This window comes from Phallusia mammillata, chromosome 7 (genome assembly GCF_965637545.1).
Source record: "Phallusia mammillata chromosome 7, kaPhaMamm4.hap1.1, whole genome shotgun sequence".
Lineage (NCBI taxonomy): Eukaryota > Metazoa > Chordata > Ascidiacea > Phlebobranchia > Ascidiidae > Phallusia > Phallusia mammillata.
The window spans coordinates 22701175-22719278 of NC_137258.1; the positions used below are offsets into that span (position 1 = coordinate 22701175).

The 18104-nt window shown below is 37.5% G+C and overlaps 4 protein-coding genes across 4 annotated transcripts; 2 read left to right on the forward strand and 2 right to left on the reverse strand.

Annotated features, from left to right (window-relative positions):
• Window positions 1-166: 166 nt before the first annotated feature.
• On the reverse strand, window positions 167-1144 carry LOC145237382 (GPI ethanolamine phosphate transferase, stabilizing subunit-like). The gene has a single exon (XM_080100225.1). The coding sequence runs from the start codon at window positions 1142-1144 to the stop codon at window positions 452-454; it is 693 nt and encodes a 230-aa protein (XP_079956351.1). The 3' UTR covers window positions 167-451.
• Window positions 1145-1153: 9 nt separating this feature from the next.
• On the reverse strand, window positions 1154-1751 carry LOC145237385 (small integral membrane protein 20-like). The gene is made up of 2 exons (XM_080100229.1): window positions 1470-1751; window positions 1154-1266 (listed from the first exon to the last, which is right to left on the reverse strand). Exons 1-2 carry the CDS (start codon window positions 1636-1638, stop codon window positions 1154-1156), a joined length of 282 nt encoding a protein of 93 aa, XP_079956355.1. The 5' UTR covers window positions 1639-1751.
• Window positions 1752-2000: 249 nt separating this feature from the next.
• Window positions 2001-4619, forward strand: LOC145237381 (small ribosomal subunit protein uS3-like). The gene is made up of 5 exons (XM_080100224.1): window positions 2001-2085; window positions 2273-2497; window positions 3043-3137; window positions 3571-3758; window positions 4345-4619. The coding sequence occupies exons 1-5, from the start codon at window positions 2056-2058 to the stop codon at window positions 4584-4586; spliced, it is 780 nt and encodes a 259-aa protein (XP_079956350.1). The 5' UTR covers window positions 2001-2055; the 3' UTR covers window positions 4587-4619.
• A 1076-nt stretch (window positions 4620-5695) lies between these two features.
• On the forward strand, window positions 5696-14252 carry LOC145239229 (prenylcysteine oxidase 1-like). Its single transcript, XM_080102520.1, has 10 exons — window positions 5696-5911; window positions 6352-6558; window positions 7083-7257; window positions 7700-7793; window positions 8354-8471; window positions 8829-9003; window positions 9992-10114; window positions 10540-10653; window positions 11231-11401; window positions 11907-14252. The coding sequence occupies exons 1-10, from the start codon at window positions 5779-5781 to the stop codon at window positions 12106-12108; spliced, it is 1512 nt and encodes a 503-aa protein (XP_079958646.1). The 5' UTR covers window positions 5696-5778; the 3' UTR covers window positions 12109-14252.
• Window positions 14253-18104: the final 3852 nt, after the last annotated feature.

The window sequence follows — 18104 nt, forward strand, 5'->3', positions numbered from 1 at the left end:
GCGTCACAATGGGGTTATAATGTCACAATGCATTTTGTTTTTGCCTATGAAGAACGTTTTCAAACAAGTTTCATGCTATTTTAACGTGTTGAAGCGATTTTTTTTAATCGCGATTTATCAATCTCGTTTTTCCCAAAGTTGTCGCAGACCCCCGGTTGAGAACCACTGACTTAATACCTTTTTTATTAGTTTAGAAGCATATTAAGAAAAGACATAATTTTTTGTTGGGACAAAAAGACACATGCGCAGGAAAACAATTGTTTATATATGGGGACATGTTTTAAGTTCACCTCAAAAGTGTGAGGTCAGAACTGTTTTGTTTACTACTTATGCTCTCAAAAGCTGATGTTTACATGTAGAGATATATTGTAGAAACACACAAAATGTATTTGGTCTACAAAAAGTACAGTCTTATTCAGTGCGAGCGCATAATTTGTCTTGGAATATGCGTCTAATGGACTTTCTCAGTTTTTAGTTCTTTGGCCGTAATAATGCAGCTTGTCAGTATGGAAACCATATACCCTAGCAAAGCACCAACAACGCAAGGTATTGGCCATACTTGCCACGGCCTGTCCCAGTCCAAGGGTATAACCACAGCAGCTGCCCAGCTTCCAAGTAAAACACCAACTGACTGAAAATACAGATATCGCTCGGTTGTGTTCTCAAATTTTCCACATACAACAACTTGATACAAGGAATTGGGCCTACTTCCTAACAGCACCAGATTTGGAACTGTTATTAAAGTTGTTGTAAGAAATGCCCAGGCCGATGTGCCTTCCATTTGTTGAAATAAAGGTGCTCCAAAGAGTACACAGGCGATGTGCATTATTGCATAGCAAGCGAAACATATCATCACACCAGTTGAAGCACTTGGTGATGGTTTTGTGCAAGTAAAAAACTGAATTTCATCCATTTGTGCAGGTTTACAGCAACTCCAAATGAAGCAATAGACTCCCAATTGAACTAGTGTGAATGCAACGGTAAAAATCACAGTGCATTCTGTGGGATATTTAATTAGTGGACTGTAACCAATGACAACAGAAGGAAGAAGGAAATATGCCAATATTGAAAGCAATAAAATTGTTTCTGGTAGGAAATGGATTAAAAGCCTTCGTTGTCTGTCTCTTTTGTTAGTAGTTATCATCTTGTAAATTTATTGCTTTTTCTTGTCTGGTTTTGGTAAGAAAGGATCAGACCAAACTCTCATGTCACCAGGCTGTATTTCTTCTTGTTTTATTCCAGCCCGAGCTTGTTCTTGAATTTCCTCTGTAAAAAAGCCAAAAATGTTACCAACAAACTTATTGATTATATTCACAAATTTAAAAATATTGATATTAAACCACCAACTTCATTAAAAAAGGTGAATTACGTTACACCTGCAACTTGTAAAAAAACAGAGACAAATGTAAACTAGAAACAGGGCATGTTTAACACATACAAATAGTACAACATATATACATACTACTTACTGTATTTATTAGCGTGGTAAAGTGGAAACACGTAAATTGGGTAAAGCGCAAGTCCAACTGCAAAACAAAACGCGACCACTGGCCAACGACCGCCTCCTTTTATAAAACCTGACTTCACGTTCCAATCGTTCGGTCTTTTGGAAAAACACCGGATTGTGGTGAATACCATGATATAAAGGCACAGCTATTTAAAGATTTACTTGGCGCAATATCAACCTATGCAACTCATCATTAACTTTCGCTAATTGATTGTTCACATTCTGTTTTTGAAGCGTTAGGATTTTGAAGGACAAGTAAAAGTTTTTGGGAGGTTATAACTTATACGTAACCTTTCAAATTACATATTTTCCACCGTTGTTCGCCAATTAAAAAAAAGAGCAAACAACTGTAAACATGTAATTGTTAGATTAAAATGAATCAAGTAAAACCAACACTTCGATAAAACACATTTTAATATTGCAAAATACTGCCATTGTAAAGAAAAAGGGGCAATTTCTACACGTTTTAGAAATGTTGATTTCTATGTGACCAAATCCAACGCCTGTTGAAATCCCGTCACAGCGATCTCTTTTCCAAAGCTGCCGAAATGGCGACGCCGATATCTAAGAAAAAGAAGGTATGCAGCCAACCCCGCTCAATTTTGCAACCACTTTTCAACTTAAATGGTTAAGTTAAAGTTACTACACAGTTTTATCATTCTACAAAGTGTTTAAGATTGCCACAAATAGCGATGTCAGCGGATAAAATTCAGCATATCAGTCAGGCCCAGGGAAACCTGTATCAATTTTGTGTCTTGTACTTAGTTTGTCCTTGACGGGCTTTTCAAAGCCGAATTAAACGAACTTTTGTGGAGGGAACTGGCCGAAGATGGCTACAGCGGCGTGGAAGTTCGAGTCACTCCTTCCAGAACCGAGATTATTATCCTCGCCACAAGAACACAAAATGTTCTCGGCGAAAAAGGTCGTCGCATTCGGGAATTGACTTCCATGGTCCAGAAACGGTTTAACTTCAAAGACGACACAGTTGAGGTTGGTTTTGGGTTTTAATTTGTTTCAAGTTTCAACACGCAAATTAGTAAATTTTACCTTCCAGTAATTGTAACCTATTATGCAAAAGTGTTTATAACAGTCTTGTACCAGCACGAGCAGGCCTTTTATCAAGTGCAAAATTAGTTAAATAGTAGCACTGGTTTAAATATGAGATCACTGTAAATGTAAGGCCCACAAAACAGATTGACACAAATGCTATTTTGGCTAAAAATTCCTGTTTTAATAAATGTGCAAGTTGCCAGCAGTGCTCTGCCATTCCATGCAGATGCCGATTCTATTAAACTTGCTAAATGAAAGTTGTTCGTGTTTGAGGCAGCTGTCGTTTACCATGGGCAGTTGCTGTAGGTCTTACACACATTCTTATGCTTAAATTTTTTAAAGCGATAATTTTTGGTGTTGCTAACAACTTTCTGGTTAATGTCGTAATTTTACTACATTAGACAAAGTATGGAAATTTAAATCCATGTGAAATCACCAGATTAACAAATATGCAGTTAGCACAATTGTTTATGCCTGTGTAACAGTTGTATGCCGAGAAGGTTGCCAATCGAGGTCTTTGTGCAACAGCTCAATGCGAATCATTAAGATACAAACTGCTTGGAGGACTTGCAGTCAGAAGGTTAGTTCTGTTGAACCATGTTTTTTTCATTGGCTGCAAAAAATAGATAAAAGCAAATGATGACAATTGAATGCCCCTGTCTGATTTCAAATGCTGATATCCATTGTCTTGGTTGTCTGATGCTTTTTGGTTTGGTGCACTTGTAAGGACTGTGTTGCTCAATTTATGACAATGTCCTTGATTTTTGTATGTGTTAGTTTGTGAAGGAAGCTGTACACTAAATATTATAACACTATGGCAAAAACATCTGCACAAAAATACATAAGCTATTGCTGCCAGGCAAAATATCGAGCTCTTGTGACAATTGTATTTTTTATTTTGACGACCTATACAGGTTGCCTTTATAATGGTAAATAACACTGAAAGTGTACAGTGCACACTAAACAAAGGCCAAAAATTAATAGCAATAAACGCTGGTAACTGCATTTTTCAGGGCATGTTATGGTGTACTTCGCTTTATCATGGAATCTGGTGCCAAGGGTTGTGAGGTTGTAGTTTCTGGCAAACTCCGAGGCCAGCGTGCAAAGTCAATGAAGTTTGTTGACGGTCTTATGATCCATTCTGGTGACCCAGTCCGAGAATATGTTGACACTGCTGTTCGCCACGTTCTGCTCAGACAGGGTACGTAACAAAAGAGAATTAAATTTAAAGTAAAGTCAGGCATAACTGTTTTTTTTTTTTTTTGTTCAATTGGAACGTAGGTTTAAATCAGTGTTTTAACGTTTTCGGTCTCTTGACTATTTTGCCTTGCATGTCGCTTTTATTAATTACTTCAATCTTGCTCAAAAATGGAATGGTTCATGGTCTTATTTTTACTGGGCAAGTGGTCCATGGCCTGAAAGGAGTTGAGAACCAATGATATAAGGCAACAAAAAAAGTTGAAAAATTGTTTGCGCATTGTAATTTGATTGATATTGAGAAATTTCCGAATTATAATCCAGGAAGAAGTAAAGAGTTGTCAATTTATTGTTTGCAAAAGCATATTTTTTGGTTTTGCTTCTTGTTCTGTATGCAAATGATGCTATCACGATGGTCTTCATATACTTGTTGATGATACCTTACTCACTAACTGATGCATACAGAATGAGATTTTAATGTTACCTTAACCCTGTGTGAATCCTAAAAAGGTGTATGTCACCTAACATATTGTATTATTGTAAAACAACACCATGTGACTGAAATTTGCATTTTACTGTAAACTTCACAGGAGTGTTGGGCATCAAGGTCAAAATCATGTTGCCATGGGACCCCACAGGCAAAATTGGCCCCAAGAAGCCGCTGCCAGATAATGTCAACATTGTGGAACCAAAAGAGGAGGAACCTGTTACCGGACCAAAGAGCGAGTCGAAGGTGGCTAAGATCCCAGAAGCAATGCCCGGTGCCCCATCTAGTGGCATGCCCATGCAGGCGGCCGGTGTGCCCCCAGGCCAAGCTTTACCCACACAGTAATGTGGAATAAATACATTGCGAATGATCGTTTTATTGAGTTGTTGTGCAAATTAGGTAGAGTTAACTTAGGCAATACATAAGACTTAAAAAAACGACTTGACAGCAAAGTGCAGCCAGAAACAGCAGCATGAAGCATACCACCTGCCCAAGTATAAAACCGTCCGGTGTATGGAAAGTAAACATACCGGATAACTTTAAAGAAAATCGTTTCACCTGGTTATGAGCACCGGTTTTGATACGATGAATAAAAAAACTTACAAGCTAGTTCATCAGCACCTTTGGTAATGACGAGCGAAAAGCTCTGAAAATGTTTGATTGAGCAATAAAGTATTTAAAAAATTAATTATTTTATAAGCAGATGGTTACAGAACGTTAGTTTTACCAATGATTTTAAAAGTAAAATCATTGGTTTTACTTTTTTAGTAAATGTTTATGTTAACAATTGGATTTTTTTGTTACTGTACTTTAAAACTATTACGGTTGGGTAATTTTATAATTTTTTGCTTAAAAATGGAAACACTGCATTCCAACTTTATGTGTTTCTGGATTCATATGAATAGAAACTTGCCCGAATCAGGTCTGGTACCAAAAAATTACATTTAAGAAACAAAATATTTTCTTTTTTCTCGAAGCAATTCCCGCGCGCACGTTTGATCAACAGGTGACGTAATATGATGCGATCGAATCGGTCTGTGACGTTACAGAGAGCGGCTTGTTACGTGAGAGAGGAACGTTTGTTATGGTGTACGCTCTTGCAGGCTGGTAGCTCTAAAGTTGATTAACTGGCGTCTTATGCGTGCGTTTAACCGGCAATGTCCATCACATGCTCGGACAGTACAAAAGTGTACATTAAGCTTAGATGTTAATCAAAACTTTATCTAGTTTTTTAGCAAGACTGTATATCTACTGCATTTCAGTTGATTTGATCCATTGTTTACTGTAACATTTCGTGTATGTAGTTTTACACCCTAGCTGCCTGAGTGCACTGAGGACCACTGTGAGCAACATTTTATGTTTAGGCTGTGGAAACACATCAATTTACATGCGCAACATATATCTGCGCTTACAATGTACAAATAAGGCCCAATTGCGCAACAGGTTTAAAGCAGTACTGCTGGTAACACGTGGTATAATTTTCTGTCCACAGCAAGAAATTCCGGTAGGAATAGAAACGCGAAACCGAAGTTAAACTATGCTAGACAAGGTGGTCTTATTATGTTTGCTGGTTCACTGTGCAAGGACAGAAGCAGACCTGAAGAACTCTCAATATGTCAATGATTTGCGAGATACCGGCCGAATCAATAAGGCACCACCGCAAAAAATAGGTACGTAGGTTGCAAAGCTTCTGTTTGCCTACGGGCGTGTCGTTGCAATGTTTACATATATGACTTACAGTAATGCCGGGTTCTTGCACACTAAAACCGGATTCTATAATATCTCTGTGCATGTTTCGCGAAGATCAATTTTAAAGTTATTAAATTGTTTGTTTGTTTTTTCATCTTTTGCCAAAGTGGTGAAGCAACGCGTAAAGACACTAAGCACTTAACCAGTTTGTTGCTGTTGTGCTGCATGTCTCTTTGCAGCCCGTTCAATATTTGTGCTTAAGCCTTATTGAACTTGACATATCATACTTTAATGAGTTGTTACAGTGCCTTTGCATTTTTTGCTTAGAAAGCACATGCAATTTTCAAAAGTTTTATTAAAATACATGATAAGCGCATCAGAAAATGCGGAAACATTGATTAAACTTGACATTCTTATTTAGCTATAGTTGGAGGCGGCATCGGCGGAAGTGCCGCGTCATACTTCGCGCGACAGTTGTTTGGAAATGATGTCACAATCGACTTGTTCGAACCCGAAATTATTTGTGGAAGGGTGGCAACAATTCAAGTTGCTGGTAGAGATTATGAGAGCGGCGGTGCGGTCATCCACGGAAAGAATATGTACGCGAAAGAAATTGCCTCCACTTTTGGTACGCCGTGTAATAATTATTATTTAATTGTTACCGTTTACAAAATATGTAAGGTGAAATTGATAGTCGCTATTTAATCCAACGAATTAATGATTTTGGCTCGTATTTGCTTTAAAGTCGCTAGCAATAAACATACTTCTCTCTCTAATAGTCATACCTAAATTTTCGGTTAATCCGGATCTTCGCCTAATTTGAACGAAATTCAAGGTGCAATTGAATTAAAATAAGGCTTAAACTAATCGACATCGGTTATGGTTAATCCGGACCTTCGCATAATTCGGTAAAACTTGAGGTACAGATGATTTGTAATGTGGCAAGACTTGAACTAATTGACGTTGGTCAATCCGCATCTTGGCAAAATCCAGACAATTCGGTTTATCCAAACTGTCTGGATTGTCCGAGGTATACTGTATGTCAAATCTACATTGCCTAATGTAGCACCAGTAGTATGTCGATCTCCATCCGTACTAACAAGTAATCAAAAAAGTAGTTTTCCCTTCAAACAAATATTTTACATCCCCTAGGTCTTGATGAGGCTAAGGAATTGGATCTGAAAACGGCTTTTTTCGACGGCAAAGATTATATTCTTGAAACGAGCACTTGGTGGATTGTTTCAATGTTAAAGATGATATGGACGTTTGGGCTCGATCTGTTAAGGCTGAACTGGATTGAAACACTATTTCTGAACAAGTTTGAAAGGTAGAAAAGGTATTTTAAATAAATTTGGTTTTTTTTCAAAAATTGGTCTTTATCTTAAAATGCGTGCACACATGCAATATTTAATAATGAAAATAACGACCCAAATAGACGTAAGAAGCGGCATGCTTTATTATTCAAACGTTTCGGCAAATGTTCATACCATTGTCAGGGTCACTGTAATTTTCCTCAATAAACTTATGAACAGATCCGAGAATAGTGTTCCACAAGTAATAGGCTATAATACAAATACTTTCACATTACTGGTCGTGATAAACCATTAAGCAGCCGAACTAGTTATTCGTTTACTCTAGGTAAATAAGTAAAAAATTAAAAATATCCCGTGATCTGATGCAAAAAGTTACGACAATAAAAATGTAAAAATGTGTATTAAAGAAAATGTGACGGTTTTACGTTTGTTTAGTCAATAGTCTTTTGCTTTCAGTGTCTACAACGTTCAGAAAAATGGCCACAGCTTCACAACGGTTCGTGATTTAATGGTGGCGCTTGGAAATGAAACATTTGTCAACGCGACAGAAGTAAGTTATATGCCCGGTAACCGCACTTATAAACGACCAACTCAGTAACAAATGTATAAATCTTTTCATACTGTTTTGAAATTAACCTGCATAAGCGCCATTAATTCGGTTTAAATGCCCTTTTTAAGTTCGTCGGGATGTAATATAACTTTTCCAAATACAGCTATGCTGGTATAGGGGACATCGGTATAAACTCAATAAAGCTCAAATGCAGTTTCTTGAAGAGCTTCAATTTTAGTTTTATATGATATGCATAGCATCAGCTGTTTATAAAGTAAACTTCGACTATTTCGGACCCGTTTGGATCAAAAAAGATTTGGCGAAGATACGGATTAACCGATGTTCATCAGTAAAAGCTTTACCATATTAAAAATCCTTTGTACCTTGAGTTTTGTCCGAATTACCGGAGGTTTACTGTATATGACACATGTTTATAAAACACAAAATGCAGTAAATACTTGCTTTAACAACGGTCCGTGCTGCAAAATTGTGTGCACCACTAAATATCGTCCGAAACGTGAAGACGTACTTCATCTTTTCATTTTTCAAGTTTTTTGCAGGAAACCTCGTGTAGTTTATTCACTAAGAAAGGCATAAGTCAGTTCACCATCGACACTTTGGTATCTGGAGGAATTCGTGGAAATTATGGCCAAACATGCGGAGTGAATGGTTTTGTTGGTGAGGTTGTCAACTTTTTTACAACTTTTGCAATTACAATCATTGTTTATATGCAAGTGCAACGGTCATAATTGACAATACTCTGCGTATATTGAGGGTAATAAAATGTTACAGGATTGTGTAGCCGTTTTAAAAGTTTCGAAGTCGACGCTATTCGTCAAAAAATGTTTAGACTCCAACCAAGCACAAAGTCTACTTATTGCAAAATTGGCCGAATGTCTACGATTCCGACTTCACAATATTTTGAAAAACCTTTGATGCATCAGCTCTTATTGCAAATATAAATCGGATAATCGCGCAACAAATCTTACGGCCAATGTATGATATTACGCTTTTTGAATATTCGGTATGTTATAGGTTTGGTATCAATGGCTGGAATCCAATCAAATCTTTGGTCGGTGAATGGCGGCAATAAACTCCTTTGTTCGAAATTAATCGATCATTCTGACGTCACAATTATTAAAGAGCGCGTGAAATCTGTGTCACGTGATGGTCAGGCGTTCACCGTTGCTTCGCGGAAAGGAGCAGTCAGGTGATCTGATCTAATGTGTGTTTTTTCGTGTGTTGTTTCATGCAAGAACCCCACCCTCTTTCCCTAACACGGGTGGTTAGCTTCTAGGTCTCAACTTGACTGGTTCCACCAACGTAGCCCCCCAGTCTCGATGTCCAAATGCGCCAACCTCACCCTCTATAGCAGCGGTTCCCAACCTGTGGGTCGCGACCCCAAATGGGGTCGCCTGACAACTTGCCTGGGGTCGCCTAACGTAGTGGCTCCTAATTCATTGTTAGGCCATGGACTAATTTAACAATTAAAAAACGAAAGAACAGTGTACAACATTACTTCCCGCCGTCGTTTGTTAATTCGTAAGTGAACTAGTGGCTACAGCAGGGTTTTTGAAGACTTAATTGTTTTCATACAATGCTTATTATTGCCCTGTATTATACGTCATAATACTGCATTTACATAATCACAAAGTCAGCACCTGCCAACTTGTGTGGAATTCACGCGATAATATCAAGATCCTACTATTATAACTTAGTAGTCAACTAACCTAAAATTTAGTTTGTAAAATTTCAGTGTTAGTAGGTAAAGAAAGTATAGTGGGAAATAAATTTTCGGATATTTAGAATGTCAATATATAGCCTGTTAATTTTATCCTTGGGGTCACCGCAATTTGGGAACTGTTTTTTGGGGTCACGGCACCAAAAAGGTTGGGAACCGCTGCTCTATAGTGAGTCCCTGCCATATATCGCTTTTAGTAACGGTATAGCTGCAGCGCGTCTACCATCCCTCCGCCAATTGTACCCTTAATTTTGTCCTCTTTTTATCGTCCCAACGTTGCGCAGCTATATCCGGCCTGGTGAATATTTTAGCACAATTGTGCTGTTACGATTTTGCCCGGCGAAGTAAACTCAACTCAACTCGAATCAAGTGGGCCAAAACATGCAAGGCAAAAAACATTACTCAACACAAAATCACCATTTTGCTCAGTCAGCATAAAAACTTTTTAAACTCATAGAGACTACGACCTGGTTGTCATAGCAACTCCGATCAACCGCGACAAGTCGCATATTGACGTCACGGCGGTCTGCTCCTCCCCATCGCGTTGTCCGAATTCCGTCACTGATCCGCGACACTACAGGTTAGTCACAAGGGGGAGCTCGAGCGCTAAATTGTTGATAAATAATATCGACCAATTAATGTTTCGAAATTTATCCACTAAATATTTGTTATAAAAACTTATGTTTCTTCTTACAAGGTATTAAAGACCCTGTTACACAAATTTTTATAATATTGCATGTTAAACATAATATGTATCTTATTTACATTAGAATGGAATAACAGTTAAGTACACGAAACTAATAAGGCTTAAACGTTTTTTTTTGAAAGGTTTATGTTCAAATCATATTTTAAATTTTTACAACCTCGCAACTCACAACGTTTTTATTTGTAGGGAACTTATAAGTTACATGTACATAACTACATATGTTACGAAAATCTCCATTGTATACCTAAGTTACGAAATTTGGGGTTACACATGGTTAACTATTTTGATTTGCTCATCAGGAAAACTGTTGCGACTTTTGTAAAAGGGAAGTTGAATTCCGCTTTGTTTAAATGCGAATCGTTCACTGATTGTCCAGGAGGTATTTTAACGTCGCAAAATAACCTGTTTTATAGGTAAGTACACAATTTGCACAATACATTTTCTCGAAACAAATCAGTCATTGTAATCACATCTAGAATCTTATCGTGCCTAAATGACATCGTCAGTTCCTTATTTAAATGGAATTTAAAAATGAACATTTAGTGGCTGTGTTGTAATTTGTTTAAGACATTTGTGGAGGTTGTATGGCTTACTATGGTAGTATTTAAAGTCCATAATAGTTCGGATAAAATGTTTATCTGTTTATCAGATGATTTTCAATCACTTTCTTGGCCAGGTTTGAGAATTTCCGATAGGTGACGCAACGTAGCATAGGCTTTTATGGTGGCAATAATTGCTGAGTCAGCAATCAGCAACAATTGCCACCATAGACGCCAATGCTCTGTTGCGCTGCCTAGAGGAAATTTCCAAACCTGGCTACTGTTAGTTCTTACGTTAGTAGCTCTACCAAAACTATCAATATCCACATACGCCGCATGCCAAAAATAGAAGTAACAACCAAGAAATTGTCATTTTATTCTATCGAAGACAATAGTGAAATACCATAAATTTATGTGTAACATAAACAATTAACTTTCTTGGTTACTTAAGGTCCATTGGCTTTCACTTTCCCGTTGATTTCGACCCCGCTAAGGACACAGTGGCTGATGGCGTTTACAAAGTTTTCTCAAACGAATCGCTCACAGAGGAACAACTTGAAATGTTATTTGAAACTTACACAGAAGTTGCGGAAAAGGTCTGGTACGCGTATCCATTTTATAGGTAAGTGAAGCTCAATCATCTAAAGGTAGTTGATTCAAACCCATGTCCTATGGCACTGTGGATTTTTTTCGAAGCTTTAGGAATTTAGTTTTCAGTTTTCTTTAGCATCTTGCAAGGGTTAATGAGGCAATTTGACATGGGATTTGAACCAACCACCTTGCGGACACGTAGCGCTAAACAACCGCCATCATTATTCAATACTGAACTAATTCAATGAGTGATTATAATCACTCATTATTGTTTCAATTGGGACTAAAATAGTGTTCCGGCGTTTTCAGCTTCCTACAGTAGATAAAGACTAAATATAGCTCTGCATAGATCACAGTACTCCAGGCCTACATTGAAGGCCCTATCGAATCAGCCGGTTACCAAGAATTCCCACACATGACAAGGCGTAGGCTAAAAATCTAAGCCTGGCGTACCATGATTTATATATAGCTTACATTTTTGTCACTTTATCAGGTTAAGCCTCCTATTTTCTTCAAAAGGTTTTTCTTTTTTTTAGACCGCCTGATCAGTTGGACAGTTTTATCATAAATAATGATGGAGTTTTTTACACCAGTCCGATTGAGTGGGCTGCCAGTGCAATCGAGATGTCGTTGATCTCGGGAAAAAACGCTGCGCTCATGGCGTTTAACAACTGGTTTGGAATCACAGAAAATATCGATTCTGACTTTGGTGATGACGAAACCAAAGCAGAGTTGTAAAATCGACTGAGAAAGGTATTTCTTTCAAATCAAAAACAGCTATAAAAATTGAGTGATTTCAAAGCGGTTGGCCAAAGTTTCATGGAAATTCTATTCCAGTACTGCACCATATTCCAGTTATTGCTTGTATTATGTAAAGGAGTTACTTTACATATCTTTTAAGCAACAGAGCAACTATTTAGGTCCAATGTAATAACTGAATTGAAAATTGCATCTCGAAATCAACATGAAGGCATTAAGTTAGTGATTTTTGTTCACTAAATAGTAACTGAATCGTATTTGCTTATGTCATTTTAAAACCAATGAAAGGTTAAATGCGGGTCTTGTGTCTTGTACTCCAGTTTTAAAGGACAATATTGTCTACTCTATGCTGTACTGTATGAACCAACATTCTTTTCTCGCTATCATTTACTTTTTCGTTCCATGACGGTCCTTTAATGTGCATCTGAGATTGTTGTATCATTCCTTTTAATCTTGGTCGCTGATGTAATAAAACTGCCTAAATCTGTTTATATTTTGATTGTTAACTTAACATTGAATCGTGTATTTTCTGTGTGTGATTTTTTGATGCTCCTCTTTTGCTACTTCAATTTTTTTTGCGTGGCTTTCATTTCGTTACTGCTAAACTAGATCGGAAGACATTATAACTTTTTTTTCGGTTTAGTTGGAAATTAAATTCCAGACCGTATCCCAGCATCAGTTGGGAAAGTTTTCGCGGTTAACTTTTTTCCACTGATTGCAAGAAGATGGTCTCGATATCAGTTTGCGTAAACACATATAAAGTTCGAAAATTCTTGAAAACAACACTCTTTGTCATATATTCCACTGTTCTGTTGTGATGAGTGATCACTGATCATGTTGCTGGTGGGCAAAACGTCAGCAAAATTACGAGTCCTTGATGAAAAAGTATTTTGCTCCAGGACAAAGTACTTTTCTCACCCAACATACAGTTCGCAAATGCCAAAAACGTTTGGTTTTCGATTTATCCAACTTTCTGCAAATTATAGTTTCTCCAATAAGTGACAATAAAGTTTTTTTTCGTGTGAACATTTTGCTAAATCAATCGCGAAGAGTTTTAACTCAAAAGTGCCACGTGTATCAACTGTCTCATAAAATCCCTTCAAAATCATTCTCCTATCTCTTGATAATCGCTGAGATTTTTAGTCTTGTTGTTGTTTTCGATGTCAGTTATTGTTTTTATTTCTTTGTTTAAGTTACTTCAATCTCAATAAGACCGGTGTTTTTTTGTTTTTTTGTTTTTTTCACGGGGTTCGAACCCAGGACACTCCCGGGGACGAATCCCAATAAGGTTTTTTTTATGTCTGTATGTGGGTCAGGCGCGCCATACCATTCGGCCAAGTTCCTGCCCTCGTGGCGCTTTTATACAAGGACACCAGGCACATGTTACGTGGGGTGACACCTGGCGGATAACTAGCATAAACATAAACATCACACCGACGTTTCGGTGTCGCATACGAGAAACCTTCATCAGGGCAATGACATAACTTGAGAACACCAAGTTGTTATTGTTATAAAGCAACCTTTTTCGTCGGCATATTATAATAAAAACTGCTGGAAGAGCCAGGGCCAGAAAAAATGCAAATTTCCCGGGAAGCCACCAAAATTTCCCGCTATTTTTCGGTAAATCCACTATCACTACTGTGCGTCTGGATTTAACTTTGTTTTTTCATTCATGTTGCTGCTTGTTTTTGTTTCGCGTCATTACTAGTATAGGCCTACTTGTCGTAAAACAAATGCGTATTGTTGTGCTCGTGCACATGCAATGCGAACAAAGACACTCAGCACCTTGTGTGTTGATCTATGTGTCGTAGGGGCATAATTACGTCACGTTTCGTTGCATCGCAGGATGTAACCAGTAATAAAGACTGGCGCTGTTGCGTTATTCCACCGCAAAACCTATATTCGACTTTTGTGTTTGCTTTTACACGAAGAGCTAAAAATTTCCCGCGAGTGGGACTGATTTCCCGGGATGGAGCATCCCCATTTCTCCACTTTTTCCCGCCATGGGAAGAGCTAAAAATTGTTAACACTGTATTTGTATTTCGCAATTACTGTTAAACTTGTGTCATCTTTGCATTCAATTTCAAACTACTAAGATAAAAACATTTATTTCCAGGTTAAAAGTGTCTTCTTATTTATGGCATTTTTTTCACCAGAAAAGCATCGTCAGTGTCAGAAAAAATAACATAAATATAGTATTTAAGGTGGAGATCGTTATGCGGGAATTACAGTAGAGTTATATATGATTCACATAATCAATTTAGTTTAGGGTTGCCATACGTCAGGATTTTCCCCGACATGTCAGGGAATTTAGTGTTTAAATCTGCGTCAGGGAGAAATGTTAAAATGTACTTAAAAGTCAGGAATTTAAGAAAAAAATGTATATGTATACTATGAAATTAAGTACCAACGGAGAAAGTTTCTAGTAGTTAGCTACAACCGCGTCTATACCATGAAACGTGAAGAGGTAAACTGGTGGCGCGCAGGTTAACTTACAAGGTTACTGTTTCGTTTTGCAGTGTGCGTGCGCGCGTAACAGTACCTGTTTGTTACTAACTTAGTTGTCTAACAATACGCGTTAAATACACAAATAAAAATCCGCGTGTCAAGATAACACGGCGATCAATGCTACGTGGGAACGTAGGAAATTTCATTTGCATTAACTGTGTTCCCTAATAGGCAAGGAATTAACTAAAACGAAAAGTCAAACGTCGTGAGACATAAAAACGTTTTTACAGTGGCATTTTATTTTAAATTTAAAAAGGTTTTTGTGGCTCCCATTGTTTGTTTTTTTCTGTGTGAAATTGGTCCGAATGGTTTTTAGAGTGGTAAAGCTTCGCGACCCGTGAACGGTTCTCAAAACTGGAGTCTGCGGTCCTTTATCAGTGCTTCCCAACCTTTTCCAGCCCACGGCCCACTTTTAAAAAAAAATTTTTTGGCGGACCACTGTTTTACAGATTGTACTTTTGCCTCAAATTTACTTCCTGCCTTTATGAAACCGTATTTGATGTATTTTGGGTCCAAATGAAGCTAATAAAAAGAGAGTTCTGGCATCAACATTTTACAACTAATACAAGTACTGTTGTGACGCGACCATTGCAGTTTATTTACTGTTGTGACGCGACCATTGCAGTTTATTTACTGTTGTGACGCGACAATCGCAGTTTGGGTGTGAATAAAAGCTTTGTTTAACGTGAAACCTTATGTGGCTTTTATAGTGAGTAATATGTTTGTTTTTTTGATAATATAGTTAAACTTGAAAGTATGTTCACACGAACTGTATAACTTCTATTTTGGTATGATAATAATTTGACAAGTTTCGCGGCCCACGAGAAAGAACGTCGCGGCCCACCAGTGGGGTAGAGCTACTAACACGATACGTTTCTCCTGATCCAAAAGTGCTTAATTTTCGATAGGTGGCGTAAAGAGCTGAATTATTTATTTAGCGGCTATAAATGGGTTGGGTTGGAAAATATTTACATAAATTTTTTACATTAGTAACTAATTTTTTAGGTTAGTTTTTTGAATTTTAAGTGCTAATACCTTACCCCAACCCTAATAGCCCTAACCGTTAGCATTTTTTGAGATATACCGTTTTGAAAATTAAGCACTTTTGGATCCGGCGTAACGTATCGTGTTAGTAGCTCTACCCACCAGTGGGCCGCGGACCGCCGGTTGGGAAGCGCTGCTTTAGGGCATTGTGCGGGGACCGCGAAAAGGTGGAAGTAATTCTATATTCCTATTTGGCCTCAGTTTGTGCAACTGAATAAGTGTAAATCAAAGTAAAATGAGAATCGACGGTCTCCATTTCTAAACCATGGGCTTTATTGTATGACAACTAACAAAAATGTTTTTTGTCTTGTCTGTGATGTCAGATTTGGATCATTGTTATGCGCAATTTTTGCATAACTAACTAAAATCCTGCAATCAACTTTCGTTTTTCTGAAATACACATTCAAGCTTACGGACCGCGAGCTCTCAAAATAATGGCAAAGAGTCCGTCAGAAAAAATAACGCAAAAAGTTTGAGAAAAACTTGGTTAACGCAACCGAGATAAATTTTGTCAGGGATTGTGTTTCATAAAATATGGCAACCCTAATTTAGTTGGCCATATAAAGTATCACTGGCATTTACGACCAGGATACTGCTCAAAACTAAAACATATGTCGACGCTTTACAAGCCGAATCGGCTAATGTTTGGTCTGTTGTGTTGTGTATAGAACTGAAAGAAATGCGAAAATTTGTTGTTCATGCCGCAATTTGCGTTATATATTTTCCCGCTAAAGAAAGTGTCATCTTTATACATAGGGTAAACGCATTTCCGTGTCGTGTGTGTCACAAAAACACACGTTTGTATGTTGTTGTGCATCATTTTACATATTGTTTTGCCTGCCTTTGTTGTTGTTTAAACATTGTTGGAGCTTAATTTCAATTACTTTAAACATTTGCGTTAGATTTGTGTGTGATGAATGTACTAAAAAAGTAGACTTAACTTGAGCATATTCGAAAACCGAAACCGACGGAAAAAAGTGGGAACTTTTTGCCACATCAAAACCACATTATATAAACGCACATTTTTCCGCTTGTAACATATTTTCACTGATGATGACAACTGTTTTTGTCAAAACGTCTGTTTAATAAAATGAATACGTTTTATTCAACTTTGCTGGCACTATGTTTTTTTTTTATTAAAGCTACTATTTAAGTCCGGATTCCTAAAAAACACATTTGTGTACAGCAGGGGTCGGCAACCTTTTTTGCACTGCGGCCCGTTTTTGAAACTAAAATTTTGTCGCGGACCGGTTTTCAAGAAACTACAAATATTTGGCAATAAAAACGCTTAAATTAATTTATTATCCCCGGGATATATGGGCAAAATGTTTTACAGCATTAAACCTGAAAAATTATACGGCCCGGTAACGAACTCCTCGCGGACCGGTACCGGGCCGCGGACCGGCGGTTGCCGACCACTGGTGTACAGAATTTAAAAGCGTTACTTTAAACCATTTTAAACTAATAAAACAACAGCGATTGTGACATTGTCTTAACATCCAAGCTAAAGTCGGGCCGGGCTTTTCGGGGCCGGTTTGGTTGGGAAGTTTAAATATAAACGAACTCAAATTGGACCTTGCTTTGCATTATTGTTAATGAGAATGGAAAATATTTTCCAACTAACAGAATCAGTCAATAAATTTAAATATATTTATTGAATATATTTATTTTGCCTAATTGATATTTTCAGTTCTTACTACTAAAAAAACACACATTTGTGTCTTACTTATACTAACTTTCGGGCTTAATTTACCCTTATTAAAAACAAAAAAAGGTGCGAGCTTGTACTTTCGATTTGGAACTGCTTCGAGCTTGGTTGTGACCGTTTACTTTAGGTCAAACAACCTTATTTAAACCATACTTGCGTCTCACTTGACCGGTACAAGAGCTCAGAATGTAATTAAACGTTTTCTGTCCGGCAATCAAGCGATTTGGTGGACTTTTCATGTTGCGTTCTCACGCTATTGACAACGCGATGAAGGACTTGAAGTTATGTTAAGAAATAGCTAGAGGCAACCTTTACAAAACGTTACTACGAATTAAAAGTTAATTTCGTTGCGAAGCGTTTTTTTACATCGCTAAACTTTTGCAACAATATCGTGGTGTATATAAAATTGCCAAAATGGGAGTTTAGCTTTTGTGCATTAAATTTAACCAGATTAAACTCTCCTGAAGTGGTGACATGATGAAGTAAAATATAGCATAAATACACGGGATTTTTATTGTGGCCAATAATCACTCTGTACTTTTTTTTTTTTTTTCTGATTTTCACAACTAGAAGTTAAGCAACGTATGATACTAACTTCTTCATGGCTTGACCTATATTTTAACTGAACCGAAGGAAAGGGTTTAACCGATGGAAGATGTAGAAAATAGTGATTAACATTTTGGCCTAAATAGTGGGGTGGCTTCCTGTATGCATG

What these genes read in the sequence shown, in the direction of transcription:
- LOC145237385 (XM_080100229.1), bottom strand. Translation starts at nt 1,638, where the DNA reads ATGGTATTCACCACAATCCGGTGTTTTTCCAAAAGACCGAACGATTGG. An exon ending in TTACCACGCTAATAAATACA is followed by an intron (nt 1,267 to 1,469) that starts GTAAGTAGTATG and finishes GCTTTTTTACAG; the next exon opens with AGGAAATTCAAGAACAAGCT.
- LOC145237381 (XM_080100224.1), top strand. Translation starts at nt 2,056, where the DNA reads ATGGCGACGCCGATATCTAAGAAAAAGAAG. An exon ending in GGAGGACTTGCAGTCAGAAG is followed by an intron (nt 3,138 to 3,570) that starts GTTAGTTCTGTT and finishes TGCATTTTTCAG; the next exon opens with GGCATGTTATGGTGTACTTC. An exon ending in CCACGTTCTGCTCAGACAGG is followed by an intron (nt 3,759 to 4,344) that starts GTACGTAACAAA and finishes TAAACTTCACAG; the next exon opens with GAGTGTTGGGCATCAAGGTC.
- LOC145239229 (XM_080102520.1), top strand. Translation starts at nt 5,779, where the DNA reads ATGCTAGACAAGGTGGTCTTATTATGTTTGCTGGTTCACTGTGCAAGG. An exon ending in CATTTGTCAACGCGACAGAA is followed by an intron (nt 7,794 to 8,353) that starts GTAAGTTATATG and finishes AGTTTTTTGCAG; the next exon opens with GAAACCTCGTGTAGTTTATT. An exon ending in CGGAGTGAATGGTTTTGTTG is followed by an intron (nt 8,472 to 8,828) that starts GTGAGGTTGTCA and finishes GGTATGTTATAG; the next exon opens with GTTTGGTATCAATGGCTGGA.
- LOC145237382 (XM_080100225.1), bottom strand. Translation starts at nt 1,144, where the DNA reads ATGATAACTACTAACAAAAGAGACAGACAACGAAGGCTTTTAATCCAT.